Source organism: Dendropsophus ebraccatus, chromosome 2 (assembly GCF_027789765.1).
Source record: "Dendropsophus ebraccatus isolate aDenEbr1 chromosome 2, aDenEbr1.pat, whole genome shotgun sequence".
NCBI classification, from domain to species: domain Eukaryota; kingdom Metazoa; phylum Chordata; class Amphibia; order Anura; family Hylidae; genus Dendropsophus; species Dendropsophus ebraccatus.
The window spans coordinates 61,569,465-61,582,841 of record NC_091455.1 but is presented as its reverse complement, the minus strand read 5'-3'; the positions used below and the strand labels follow the sequence as shown (position 1 = coordinate 61,582,841).

The 13,377-nt window shown below is 48.6% G+C and overlaps 2 protein-coding genes across 2 annotated transcripts in view; one reads left to right on the top strand and one right to left on the bottom strand.

Annotated features, from left to right (window-relative positions):
* The window catches only part of CCDC178 (coiled-coil domain containing 178), a 272,005-nt gene extending 269,113 nt beyond the window's left edge, over positions 1-2,892 (bottom strand). The window contains exon 1 of the mRNA XM_069957651.1: positions 2,850-2,892. The gene's annotated coding sequence lies outside the window, so the exon portion shown is untranslated. The remainder of the gene's footprint in view (positions 1-2,849) is intronic.
* A 9,098-nt stretch (positions 2,893-11,990) lies between these two features.
* ASXL3 (ASXL transcriptional regulator 3) overlaps positions 11,991-13,377 on the top strand; it is a 115,496-nt gene continuing 114,109 nt past the window's right edge. The window contains exon 1 of the mRNA XM_069957646.1: positions 11,991-12,198. Coding sequence (XP_069813747.1) covers positions 12,145-12,198 — 54 coding nt within the window. The 5' untranslated portion in view covers positions 11,991-12,144. The remainder of the gene's footprint in view (positions 12,199-13,377) is intronic.

Genomic DNA, 13,377 nt, shown 5'->3' with positions numbered 1-13,377 from the left:
GGGGTATTAACTAGGCTAGCAGGGACATAACTGGGGGGATTAACTAGGCTAGCAGGGACATGACTGGGGGGATTAACTAGGCCTACCAGAGGCATCATTGGGTGTGGGGGGGGGGGGGGGTAATTAGGCTACCAGGGACATGACTGGGGGGTTAACTCAGGCTACAGGGTATCACTAAGGATTCACATCAGGTACAAGGGGCATCACAGAGGGTTAACTACAATAGCAGGGGCATTAGGGGAACAATACTTTGCCTTGCCCCGGGTGCTGCAAACCCACGCTACCCTGCTGCGCACGATATGCGGCCCTCGAATGATTTTATAAATGCCCGACCGGCCCTCGACAGGGAAAAGGTTCCCCACCCCTGGGGTAAATGAACATTCCTAGGAGTCCTCAGAGCCTACATTATCCAGGTCTATGAGATCTGCCAATTGTAATTTAACCAAACCAACAAATAGTTTTCCGTCTTCAATAAGGCTCATTGAGTTGGTTGTAATGCTGTCATACTTTTGCCTCCATATTACAGATGCAATTATACAGCAGTGGATCAGTTTGAGTCAGGACAAGGGGCAGTTATAAAGTAACGTAGCACCTACATAGGCAATTGCTTTTCATTTTGATCAGTCTATTAAACTGGGGCCTATGGATAGATTCAACATACACCATGGGAATTACAATATTATAATACAATACCTAAAATGAACATGTGGTGATGGTCTTCAAACTAAATACTCGAGTTTACATTAGGTGAGTACATAAAGAAGCACTCCAGATATTTTTTGTTGTCTATATAAAAGCCCTTAAAGCGACTCTGTACCCACAATCTGATCCCCCAAACCCCTTGTACCTTCGGATAGCTTCTTTTAATCCAAGATCTGTCCTGGGGTTGGTTCGGCAGGTGATGCAATTATTGTTTTAAAGGGAACCAATCATACAAAAATTGGCTATAAAGCTAAGGAAACGTGCTGGTAGATCAGCCAGCACGCTTCCTAACCAGCCCCCTGTCCCCTCCGTCCCCTGTACATAGAGCCCGCAAAGTTAGTTTATTAGTCTCCTGGGCTCTATGCAAATTACCTTGTAAGTAGTCACGGTGGGCGGGCGGCTTCTTCAAGTAGTCACGGTGGGCGGGTGTCTTCTTCAAGTAGTCACTGTCCTGGGCCGGCTCCGGCGCTGTAATCACGCCCCTCTGGGCGTGTGTAGAAAGCGCCACATGGTGACGTCATTAGGGGGGGCCGGCATTGCACGTCGGCCTGGCCAACGTCTTTACTAAGCTGCGCATGCGCAGTACTGTGGGTGAAGCCGCTGCTGTATGCAGCGCAGGCGCAGTACCGCAGCGTCTTCTCCGGCTGCACTGCGAATGCGCAGCTTAGTAAAGACGTTGGCCAGGCCGACGTGCAATGCCGCCCCCCCCCCCTAATGACGTCCCCATGCGGCGCTTTCTACACGCGCCCAGAGGGGCGTGATTACAGCGCCGGAGCCGGCCCAGGACAGTAACTACTTGAAGAAGACACCCGCCCACCGTGACTACTTACAAGGTAATTTGCATAGAGCCCGGGAGACTAATAAACTAACTTTGCGGGCTCTATGTACAGGGGACGGAGGGGACAGGGGGATGGTTAGGAAGCGTGCTGGCTGATCTACCAGCACGTTTCCTTAGCTTTATAGCCAATTTTTGTGTGATTGGTTCCCTTTAAAAACAACCTTTAATCCTACAGCGCTGTGTCTAATGGCCGGGGCTTACATTTGTATATGCATTAGGCTGGCGCAACCAGGAACATTTACTGCTGTTTGAGCTTTGCACAGGTGTCTTAAAGCGTAACTGTCATGTTTTTTTTTATTGCAGAAATCAGTAGTATAAGTGATTTTGAGACTGTAATAGGTTTCATCAGCCAAAAAAGCCTCCTTCTGTACTCAAGAAGCAATCACCCAGCCTCCCCCCCCCCCCCCCCCCTGACTTCTTATCTGTGCATTATCAGGCAAACTCGTCTTCATTACAGAAGAGCCAGTGAAGACGGGCTCTGCTCTCTCCATTGTATCCTTATGGAGGGGGGAGGGGCCGAGGGAGATGAGGGAGCAGGAAGAGGTGACATGAAGGTCAGCTGTTTGTAGACTCTCTGGGCACCTAAGACGCAGGATTCTGGGGTCATAAAGGTCAGTGCTTATCTATGAACTTACTGAGAGAAGATTGCAGGGTGTTGTGCTGTGCAGGACTGCTCCGTGCTCAGTCACTCCTAACAGCCCCTCCCCTCTCCATAGCCACATGATGGAGACAGAAATCCTGCTTCATCTGATGTGAGGGGGGAGGCTGGGAGATTGCTTTTTCAGTACAGAAGGAAACTCTTTTAGTACATAAAACCTATTACAGAGTTTCTTAAAATCGCTTGTACTGTTGATATTTAATGTTTTCAGAAAAATGGCCCTGAAATGACAGTTACGCTTTAACGATCCAGCCCATGTTCATTATACACACAGGTGGGGAATAGAAAGTAATCTGCCTGGATCATTCCTAATCATGAGGAGGGTGGGGAGGAGGGACGGAGGGGTTGTGCCAGCCTAATGCATATACTAATGTAAGCCCCGGCCGTTAGACACAGCACTGCAAGTTTAAAAGTTGTTTTTAAAACAATAACTGCATCACCTGCCAAACGGACCCCAGGACAGATCTTGGATTAAAAGCAGCAAAGGTACAAGTGGTTTGGGGGGGACAGATTGTGGGTACAGTCACTTTAACTCAAGTGACCTTTGATTGGAGAGGCCACGGTACTCCTGCACGTTCTGTGGCCTCTTCCTTTACTACAAGGCACAGCTCTGTACATTCTATAGTGACTGTACCTGGTATAGCAGCTTACCTCAATAACTTCAATAGGAAGAGCTGCAATACTGGGTACATATGTTTCTCAATGTATCTTCTAAGAAATTAGGCGACTCCAATGCCTTGACAAGCACTATGGCCCCTTCAATCAGCAGATCTTCTCTCTGCAAGTGATCGATTTTCCTAGTCAAAAGAGTTAATACCATTTGTAATCTTGTCTGGCCTCAACCTTCAGCAACCCTCCAAGGGTATGTTCACACTGAGTAAAATCGGCAGAATTCCAGAGTTCCGCCATGGAATCCCGCCTGCCTCAGTGTACCACAGTATCTCTGTGTGAGGGCTTGCGTGCCTCGACTCCCGCCACTCTCCACTCAAAGAATTGACATGTCAATTCTTTGAACGGACAGCGATGCATGCGGAGGCGCACAAGCCCTCCTATAGACCAGTGATTTTCAACCAGTGTGCCGCGGCACACTAGTGTGTCGCGACACATGGTCGGGTGTGCCGCGGGGAAAGTTCCCCAAACTATGGTGCCGCCGCCGCCCACATTATTAGTTTGCAGCACGTCACTTTCGGGGCCCAGAGGCCTACTGAGTGGTGTGCTGCTGTGGTGTGCGCTGTCCCTGGAGTCTTTTGATGGTCGCATCTGGCTCGCAGACCGCCCCGCTGCTGCTGTCCTTCTCACCTACTGGCCGCCTGTAGCGCCCGGACGTGCTCCTCCTATCCAATCAGCGGAGACCGGAGTGTTGTGCGGACCACGCTGCCGGTCTCCGCTGATTGGAGGAGCACGTCCGGGCCCTACGGACGGCCAGTAGGTGAGGCGGACAGCAGCGGCGACCATCTCGGAGGAGGTGAGGAGGAAGGGGGGGGGAGAGAAACCTGGGGATGGGGGAGAGAATCAGGAGAAAACAATGGGGGAGAGAAACCTGGGGATGGGGGAGAGAAACATGGGGAAGAAACGGGGGGAGAGACAGGGAGAGAAGCATGGGGGAGAGAAACATGGGGATGGGGGAGAAACAGGGGAGAGAAGCAGGGGGGAGAGAAACAGCGGAGAGAGGCAGGGGGGAGAGAAGTATGGTGGAGAGAAGCTTGGGGGAGAGAAGCACAGGAGAGAAGCAGGGGGGAGAAGTATGGTGGAGAGAAGCAGAGGGGAGAAGTATGGTGGAGAGAAGCACAGGAGGGAGAAGTATGGGAGGATAAGTATGGGGGAGAGAAGCAGGGGGGGAGAAGTATGGGAGGATAAGTATGGGGGAGAGAAGCATGTGAGGAGAAGTATGGGGGAGAGAAGCAGGGGAGAATCAATGGGGCAGAGAAGCACGGGGGAGAGAAGTAGGGGGGATATCCCTTTTGTGTTTATCGAAACAGGCCCAGGTTTCACACTGAGTGAGTATAAATACATTTAGAATTTATATTATTAACTATATGTATAATATGTACTGTTTTAGTGTCATTTTGTGCCATTTTGTTTGGTGGTGTGCCCCGGGATTTTTTAAGTATAAAAAGTGTGCCGCGGCTCAAAAAAGGTTGAAAATCACTGCTATAGACTATACTGTGGGACACAGAGGCAGGAGAGTTTCGTAGCGGAATTCCGACAATTTTACTCTGTGTGAACATACCTCTATTGTGGAACCAGCTATGCTTACAAGTTTGATATTTCTGTCAATGCAGGAGAGAACATGATGTCTCTGGGGTTTATTATCTGAACCAGAATGCTCTGCGCTCTGCATTTGATTTCCCGCTGCTGTAGAAGTTGGATGCCACCCATGCATCCACATGGAATCAAACGTGTGGGTTTGGATAACCTCAGCACTAGCCTTATGAGTATTGGGACTTCATCATGGGCCAAGAGCTCTCCCAGATGACAAAATGCTGGTCCATGGTACTTTTAATGTCAAGTCTTCTTACAGTTTCTTTCTGCCTCTTGTAGCTTCCAAGGCTGCAGAGAATTTCATTGACCACTCCAGTCTTTTTTCAGTTGGAAACTTCCTATTCTTCTTCACAACTTTTTTTCAGGTTTGGACTTTTTCCTATATAAACTGAGCAAAATGTATCAAATTGTCACACAATAAATGATGATTTGGTGCATTCTTTGTCTTGTCTTGCAAAAACTACGCAACTTTTTAAAAGCATGCATATAATAACTGCGGCTAAAACTCACTACACAAAAGTAATACACAGAAAAGCAGCAAATTTTTCCACAAAATGAGACCTTTGCATATATTTTTGAATTTTGTGCCAGAAAAATGACATGAATGCTGATGGTGTTAGGGTAAGTGCACACTACGGACTAGGGGAGGAATTTCTAGCAGAATCCGCAGCACGCCTATCCCACTAATTCAATGGGATTTCTCAAGTGCAATCAGCCCAAAGAATTGGCATGTCAATCTTCAAGTGGATTGCGCTTGAGAAATCCCATTGAATCAATGGGACAGGTGGAACTTTAATCCGTATCACCTATTCCATAGTGTGCACATACCCTTACCCTGACTCAGACATCATTGTCTTATACAGTGGTCACATCATCCGCTGGGGTCCCTACTGTTTTTAGTTCTGTCTTTTGCATGCGGGTCATTCCTGTTTACACCCTCTTAGGTCAGTCACCCTGCAGTCTGAGATTCCACTACCATATTAGGACTTGACAGACGTCTTCTTCAGATGGCTTAGAAAGCATTGTCCTTATGTTTGTACCCTTTCTCTATGTACTAAATAGTGAGTCCAGTGGTAGAGTTTATCCTCTGTCTCAGTCTAAGGCTCCGTTCACACTAAGTAAAACTTGCGGAATCCCATAATAACAGTCTATGGAAGGCTCGCACGCCTCCTTTCTCCGCGCTGGAGAATGGACATGTGAAATCATCAGTGTGGAGAGATGAGACGTGCGAGCCTCCCATAGACTGTCATTATGACACGGGAGGCTGGCGAAATTCCGCCAATTTTGCTCTGTGTGAACGGAGCCTAATGACTAATGCAATGTCCACCTTTATTATTGGTAATCTGAAGGTCGTCCTCACCTGCTGGATCTGTATTCTTCCTGTTCTTTGATACACACTCTCCTACTACAAACTTTACAGTTGACCTATTACACCTTACAGCAGACATTACATATTCTTCTACACCAGACTGTACAGTGGACATTACATATTCTTCTACACCAGACTGTACAGCGGACATTACATATTCTTCTAAACCAGACTGTACAGCGGACATTACATATTCTTCTACACCAGACTGTACAGCGGACATTACATATTCTTCTACACCAGACTGTACAGCGGACATTACATATTCTTCTACACCAGACTGTACAGTGGACATTACATATTCTTCTACACCAGACTGTACAGCGGACATTACATATTCTTCTACACCAGACTGTACAGTGGACATTACATATTCTTCTACACCAGACTGTACAGCGGACATTACATATTCTTCTACACCAGACTGTACAGTGGACATTACATATTCTTCTACACCAGACTGTCAGTGGACATTACATATTCTTCTACACCAGACTGTCAGTGGACATTACATATTCTTCTACACCAGACTGTCAGTGGACATTATATGTCGTTACACTTGTTACTGTGTGTTTGGCCACATGCTGTTTTTACATTTGAACAACCAGATTTGTTGGTCATACTACCCCATACCCAGCTCAGCTATTACACACTTTTGTGTCATCAGAAAACAGACAAACTTTTAGTACCAAACCTTCTCCTATGTCACTATCCTTACCTACCAAACCTTCTCCTGTGTCACTATCCTTACCTACCAAACCTTCCCCTATGTCACTATCCTTACCTACCAAACACGAATTGGAGAGAATGGAACGGCTGCACATCCCATCTATCGCTGATACTAATGCCGCTCAGCCTATATTAAAAATCAACACCAGAGTGTCTGTATATGAATTGATCAAGCCATATTGCCCCGTGTACCACCGCGCAGGTCCTCTGGTCCACACGCTAACTCCACACCGTGTCGGTCAGGGACCGCCAACCCCGCAAAGCGTGCACGTGCAGGGAAGGGAGGCCATGGAATGGCCCTGCAACCCCAATGTCACAGGACCAAACCCAAAATGCCCCACCAGAACCCGGCCAGCACCACCGACAGCCAAGGCTGCCCCCAAACAACACAAGTATGAATAAGGTATTACACTCACCACTGCTGCTCACACAGAATGGGGAAGACATAAGGTACTGACATATGAGCACAGGCATATCCTGCTAATTTTGGTCATGTGGGTCTTATAAAGGAGTGCGAGCTGTTCAGAGAGGGAGAACTGTGAAACACGAACTGGAGAGAATGGAACGGCTGCACATCCCATCTATGGCTGATACTAATGCCGCTAGGCCTATATTAAAAATCAACACCAGAGTGTCTGTATATGAATTGATCAAGCCATATTGCCCTGTGTACCACCGCGCAGGTCCTCTGGTCCACACGGGTCCCTACGCTAACTCCACACCGTGTCGGTCAGCGACCGACAACCCCGCAAAGCATGCAGGGAAGGGAGGCCATGGAATGGCCCTGCAACCCCAATGTCACAGGACCAGACCCAAAAAGCCCCACCAAAACCCGGCCAGCACCACCGGCGGGGAAGGCTGTCCCCAAACGACACCAGTATGGATAAGATACCTTATCCAGACTTGTGCTGTTTGGGGGCAGCTTCCTCCGCCGGTGGTGCTGGCTGGGTTTTGGTGTGGCATTTTTGGGTCTGGTCCTGTGGCATGGGGGTTGCAGGGCCGTTCCATGGCCTCCCTTCCCTGACTGTGCACGCCTGCGGGGGTGGGACCCATGTGTATCAGATACCTGCATGCGGTACATGGGGCAGTGTGGCTTGATCAATTCACATACAGAATTCTGATGTTTTTTATGCAGCCGAGAGGTACTAGTATCAGCCATAGGTGTGAGGTGCAGCACTCTTTTTCTTCCCTGAACCGTATTTTGTTTCTCTCTTTTCTCCGTGCTTTGCACTCCTCCTGGTGAGACCCACATGACCGCAATTAGCAGGAGACACCTGAGTGCTCATGGTTTTAATCCCTCCTGTCTGTCCCATTCTATCTTTGATAGCTATGGTGAGTGCAATACCTTATCCAGACTTGTGCTGTTTGGGGGCAGCTTCCTCCGCCGGTGGTGCTGGCTGGGTTTTGGTGTGGCATTTTTGGGTCTGGTCCTGTGGCATGGGGGTTGCAGGGCCGTTCCATGGCCTCCCTTCCCTGACTGTGCATGCCTGCGGGGGTGGTGGTCGCTGACTGGCACAGTGTGGGGCAGTGTGGCTTGATCAATTCACATACAGAATTCTGATGTTTTTTATGCAGCCGAGAGGTACTAGTATCAGCCATAGGTGTGAGGTGCAGCACTCTCTTTCTTCCCTGAACCCCAATCCTTACCTACCAAACCTTCCCTGAACCCCAATCCTTACCTACCAAACCTTCTCCTGTGTCACTATCCTTACCTACCAAACCTTCTCCTGTGTCACTATCCTTACCTACCAAACCTTCTCCTGTGTCAATATCCTTACCTACCAAAACGCTCCTGTGTCACTATCCTTACCTACCAAAACTTCTCCTGTGTCACTATCCTTACCTACCAAACCTTCTCCTGTGTCACTATCCTTACCTACCAAACCTTCTCCTGTGTCACTATCCTTACCTACCAAACCTTCTCCTGTGTCACTATCCTTACCTGCCAAACCTTCTCCTGTGTCACTATCCTTACCTACCAAACCTTCTCCTGTGTCACTATCCTTACCTACCAAACCTTCCCCTGTGTCACTATCCTTACCTACCAAACCTTCTCCTGTGTCACTATCCTTACCTACCAAACCTTCCCCTATGTCACTATCCTTACCTACCAAACCTTCCCGTGTCACTATCCTTACCTACCAAACCTTCCCGTGTCACTATCCTTACCTACCAAACCTTCTCCTGTGTCACTATCCTTACCTACCAAACCTTCTCCTGTGTCACTATCCTTACCTACCAAACCTTCTCCTGTGTCACTATCCTTACCTACCAAACCTTCTCCTGTCACTATCCTTACCTACCAAACCTTCTCTTATGTCGCTATCCTTACCTACCAAGCCTTCTCCTATGTCACTTACAAACATATTCCAAAGAATAGGACCCAGAACAGACCCCTGTAGCCACCACTTATAACCAGTCTCTGCTCAGAATATACACCACAGACACTTGTGTGGCCTATCAACCTTTCAGCTGTTGTTTTTCCTAGAGTCTTCTACCACACACAGCTGAGAACAGAAATCTGAGGATACTTGTTGGAAAGATGGCATCCTATTACAGTGTCATATGGAAGGTTGAACGTCAGTGAGCTCTTCAGCATGGCCAATTCTACTGCTAAGGGTTACATCAATTACTATATGGTTAATTTAATTTATTTGTGAGCATAATGCTGCGTTTACACAAAGCAATAATTCGCCTAATCGATCATTTAACGATTTTGAAGCAACGATTTGGTTTTTATAACGATCAGCGTTTAGACAAATTGTTAGAAAGATCGTAAGAAAAATCGTTTATGCCATAGTTTTTAAGATCGCTTAAGCCTATCTTTTACATAGGGTAAATCTTTGAAAGACTGTTTACACAAAGCGATCTGCGAATTTTTAGCGAACGATGAACGACGATTTGAGAATATGTTGATATCAAAATGAATGATTTTTCACTCCTCGCTTGATCGTTTGCTGTGTTTACACAGAACGATTATCGCTCAAATGCGATTGTTATTGCGAAGATTCGAACGATAATCGTTCCGTGTAAACGCAGCATAAGGTAAACTTGCTAAATTAGATGGATATTATTGATCATATATTAGAGGTTATGTTGTACAAATGTGTGACAAATGTGTCTGTGGTAGCAGTAGCCTCTCATTCTGTCCAATTCCCAATCTCACACATTAATGCTTTATCCTAATGCTGCGTTTACACAAAGCGATAGTTCGCCCAATTGATCGTTTAACGAATTTGAAGCAACAATTTGGTTTTTAAAACGATTAGCATTTATACAAATAAATCATTAGAAAAATCGTTAGAAAGCTTGAGGTCCGGCAATGAGTTTGAGGCTATTTTGTACCTGCGCAGTACCAGACCCGCTGTACTGCGCATGAGGGGCACAGAAAGAACGTAGGCGTGCTGACGTTAGGGACAGCACGCCTCTCGGTGGCATTGCCACAATTATGCAGGCTAATCACGCCCAGAGGGGTGTGATTACTGCTCCAGAACACCCTGGGACCGTGACTACTTGCCGCAGCTCACCGCCCACCGTGACTACTTGGGGGTAATTTACATACAGGGTGCCAACTTTATAAAGTAAGCTTTCGGGCTGTACACTCCAGGGATGGGGGGTGTAGAAGCATACTTGGGAAGTGTGCTGGGTGCTGCTACAGCACATTCCCGTAGCGTTATAGCCGTTTTTTAAGTGATTGGTTCCCTTTAAATATCAAAATTGTCCGCCTTTTCTCTATTTTTGACATTGTATGAACATAGCCATAGGCTGGTACCACACACATCAGTTTTTAGGAAACTGCCACTGCAGAAGTGGAAGGAGAAGTATGCCGTTCTCTTGTTTTTGTCATTCCCTTTTGGCTTTGACTTCAAAGCTGCAATGTCTTCCAGAAAGCCGCAGTAAGGACACCAGAGGCACCCCTGCCTGCACAGTCTACAGTCATTTCTATCCTGTGCACAAAGGGGGAGATTTATCAAACATGGTGTAAAGTTAAACTGGCTCAGTTGCCCCTAGCAACCAATCAGATTCCACTTTTCATTCCTCACAGACTTTTTGGAAAATGAAAGGTGTAATCTGATTGGTTGCTAGGGGCAACTGAGCCAGTTTCACTTTACACCACGTTTGATAAATCTCCCCCAATGAGTGTATACTGTATGTGCCCATCACCCAAGTGTATAAAAGGTGAAATGTGCTACAAAAGTTCACAAGGATAGTGTAAGGAAGGTAACAGATGGGCCCCATAAACCCTTTCCCCCTTGGCCACAATGCTCCAGTATGGTCCACAGCCACTGGGCCCACCTCCCTGCAGCTGAGGTATAGTCACTGGGCCCCTTCCCTGCAGCTGAGGTACACGTCACTGGGCCCCTTCCCTGCAGCTGAGGTACAGTCACTGGGCCCCCCTCCCTGCAGCTGAGGTACAGTCACTGGGCCCCTTCCCTGCAGCTGAGGTAGTCACTGGGCCCCCCTCAGTGCAGCTGAGGTATAGTCACTGGGCCACCCTCCTTGCAGCTGAGGTATAGTCACTGGGCCCCCCTCCTTGCAGCTGAGGTATAGTCACTGGGCCCCCCTCCTTGCAGCTGAGGTATAGTCACTGGGCCCCCCTCCTTGCAGCTGAGGTATAGTCACTGGGCCCCCCTCCTTGCAGCTGAGGTATAGTCACTGGGCCCCCCTCCCTGCAGCTGAGGTATAGTGACTGGGCCCCCCTCCCTGCAGCTGAGGTATAGTGACTGGGCCCCCCTCCCTGCAGCTGAGGTATAGTGACTGGGCCCCCCTCCCTGCAGCTGAGGTATAGTGACTGGGCCCCCCTCCCTGCAGCTGAGGTACAGTCACTGGGCCCCCCTCCCTGCAGCTGAGGTATAGTGACTGGGCCCCCCTCTCTGCAGATGAGGTATAGTGACTGGGCCCCCCTCCCTGCAGCTGAGGTAGTGCCCATGGTGGTGCCTGAGACCATCGCAGCTATGTCAGTCTGGGGGTGAGGGTACTGGCATGTGTGCCCGTCTGTGCAGGGTGCACCAGTCCTGGCATATTAGTCCTCATAACTACAGCTGAGGGAGTATGACCCTAATCCTGGGATTATCTCACTAAGCGGCAGGGGATGGATCTGGGCACTCGGAATTCCATTAGGACTGTGTTCCGGAACCGGTGCTTCTCCGGCTGGGGAAAAACTACAACTCCCATCATGCCCTAACAACCGGGCAACAGAGCAGAACCATGAGGAGGAGAGTGGAGGCGACCTGCAGCCTGAGAGTGTGAGCGGAGGGGGAGGGAGCGGACGTCAGGCTGGAGTCAGGGAAGAGGAGGGGCGGGGCCTGCGCAGGGAAACCCCGGCCCCGCTCACTGGAATTCCAGGCAGCGCTGCGGAGCCAGAGCTCGCGAGTTTTGGCCGCCACCGCCGCCGCAGCTGTAGCCGCATCCCCTCGCGAGAGCACCGGGTCGCCATTCTCCGTGACGTCACTGTGTATTGTTGTGAGGGGGAACGGGAGCGTCCCAGAGCTGTCAGCTGAGCCGTGCCGCCGCCGAGCCATTGTCTCCTCCGCTCAGTGCCCGTGGATCCCCCCACGTCATAAGAACCATCAATGAGATGCCAACATGAAAGACAAGAGGAAGAAGAAGGACCGCACCTGGGCCGAGGCTGCCCGCCTGGTAGGTGCCCGTGCCTCCTCCCCCAGCCTGCACCGCCGGAGCATAGGGCTTTGTTGTTATGGGAGTTTAGGGCTGGCCTCCATTCATCCTGCTGCCCTCTGGGATGTGCCAGGCACAGGGGTGACCACAACACTGCCCCCTGCTGCTGGCACTGGCAGGGAGCCCTGTGATTGGTCTATAATGGTGGTGACCAGGTACATGAGTGCCCATTACCTTACCACAGCCTATATACAGTGTACAGGTACACAAAGCCTGCTGTCACATCATCATGTGTGTGACGTGTGTACTACACCTGTATACAGTGTATGCTGCAGGTATATAGTGTATGGATGTACAGGATGGTGCAGGTATATAGTGTATGCTGCAGGTATATAGTGTATGCTGCAGGTATATAGTGTATGGATGTACAGGATGCTGCAGGAAAATAGTGTATGCTGCAGGTATATAATGTATGGATGGAGGGTGCAGGTATAGAGTGTATGGATGTACAGGATGGTGCAGGTATATAGTGTATGGATGGATGGTGCTTGTATATAGTGTATGGATGTACAGGATGGTGCAGGTATATAGTGTATGGATGTACAGGATGGTGCAGGTATATAGTGTATGGATGGATGGTGCTTGTATATAGTGTATGGATGTACAGGATGGTGCTTGTATATAGTGTATGGATGTACAGGATGCTGTAGGTATATAGTGTATGGATGGATGGTGCTTGTATATAGTGTATGGATGGATGGTGCAGGTATATAGTGTATGGATATATAGTGTATGGATGGATGGATGGTGCAGGTATATAGTGTATGCTGCAGGTATATATTGTATGGATGGATGGTGCAGGTATATAGTGTATGGATGGATGGTGCAGGTATATAGTGTATGGATGGATGGTGCAGGTGTATAGTGTATGGATGGATGGTGCAGGTATATAGTGTATGGATGGAGGGTGCAGGTATATAGTGTATGGATGGATGGTGCAGGTATATAGTGTATGCTGCAGGTATATAGTGTATGGATGGAGGGTGCAGGTATATAGTGTATGGATGGAGGGTGCAGGTATAGAGTGTATGGATGTACAGGATTGTGCAGGTATATATTGTATGGATGGATGGTGCAGGTATATAGTGTATGGATGGAGGGTGCAGGTATTGAGTGTATGGATGGATGGTGCAGGTATAT